General features: G+C 69.4%; 1 protein-coding gene across 1 annotated transcript; it reads right to left on the bottom strand.

Annotated features, from left to right (window-relative positions):
• Positions 1–18: 18 nt before the first annotated feature.
• LOC113963076 (serine/threonine-protein kinase PAK 4-like) lies at positions 19–720 on the bottom strand (the record flags this gene model as incomplete). Its single annotated transcript, XM_027673864.1, has 3 exons — positions 622–720; positions 248–382; positions 19–170 (listed from the first exon to the last, which is right to left on the bottom strand). Coding segments are annotated over exons 1-3 (329 nt in total), but the record flags the coding sequence as incomplete, so codon positions are not given.
• Positions 721–726: the final 6 nt, after the last annotated feature.

Below are 726 nucleotides of genomic sequence, written 5' to 3'. Positions count from 1 at the left end.
TCCACGGGGGGGTCTCACCGGAGCCGGTGCTGCCGCATGAGGGGGACAATGCAGGCGGGGGGGCCCGCGACCCCCAGGAAAGGGTGTCGGAGCAGCTCTGGGGCGCTCGCCCGCTGCGCCGGGTCCCGCACCAGCATCCGCTCCAGGAACCCCTTGAGGGAGGGGGACACCTGGGGGGGTGCAGAGGTGGGGTCAGACACCCCCAAGGCCCCCCTGGCAGTGGGGACCCCCCCCTCCTCCGAGTTACCTTGTGGCCGTTCTTGAGCCGGGGGGGGAGGTTGTCGCGGATCAGCTTCATGGCCTTGAGGGGGGGCTCGTTGAAATAGGGGGGCTCCCCGTCCACCATCTCGATCACCATCACCCCCAGCGACCAGATGTCCACCTGGGGGGGGCCGCCAAAAAATGAAGGGGGGGCTTGAGGGGGAGGCCGCCTGGAGCTCCTCAAAGCCACCCTGTGCACCCCTAAACCCACCCCAAACCCTGTGCCCGCCCCCCCCCCCAAGACCCACCCCGTGGCCGCAGGGCAGGGGAAACGGGCTCAGGGTTCCACGCAGACACCCCAAACGCCCCTAAACCCACCCTGTGCCCCCCCAAATCCATCCCATAACCCCCCAGCCCCACCTCTGGGCCGTAGGGCAGGCGGGAGATGAGCTCGGGGGCCATCCAGTACGGGGTCCCCACCAGCGACTTGCGCCGCGGCACCTCCTTGTTCACTTGGGCGCAGAA

This window comes from Neopelma chrysocephalum, unplaced genomic scaffold, assembly GCF_003984885.1.
Source record: "Neopelma chrysocephalum unplaced genomic scaffold, ASM398488v2 Primary Assembly neopelma1_189726, whole genome shotgun sequence".
Taxonomy (NCBI): domain Eukaryota; kingdom Metazoa; phylum Chordata; class Aves; order Passeriformes; family Pipridae; genus Neopelma; species Neopelma chrysocephalum.
Note: the sequence above shows the minus strand (reverse complement) of the source record. Positions and strands in the feature narration are given on the sequence as shown.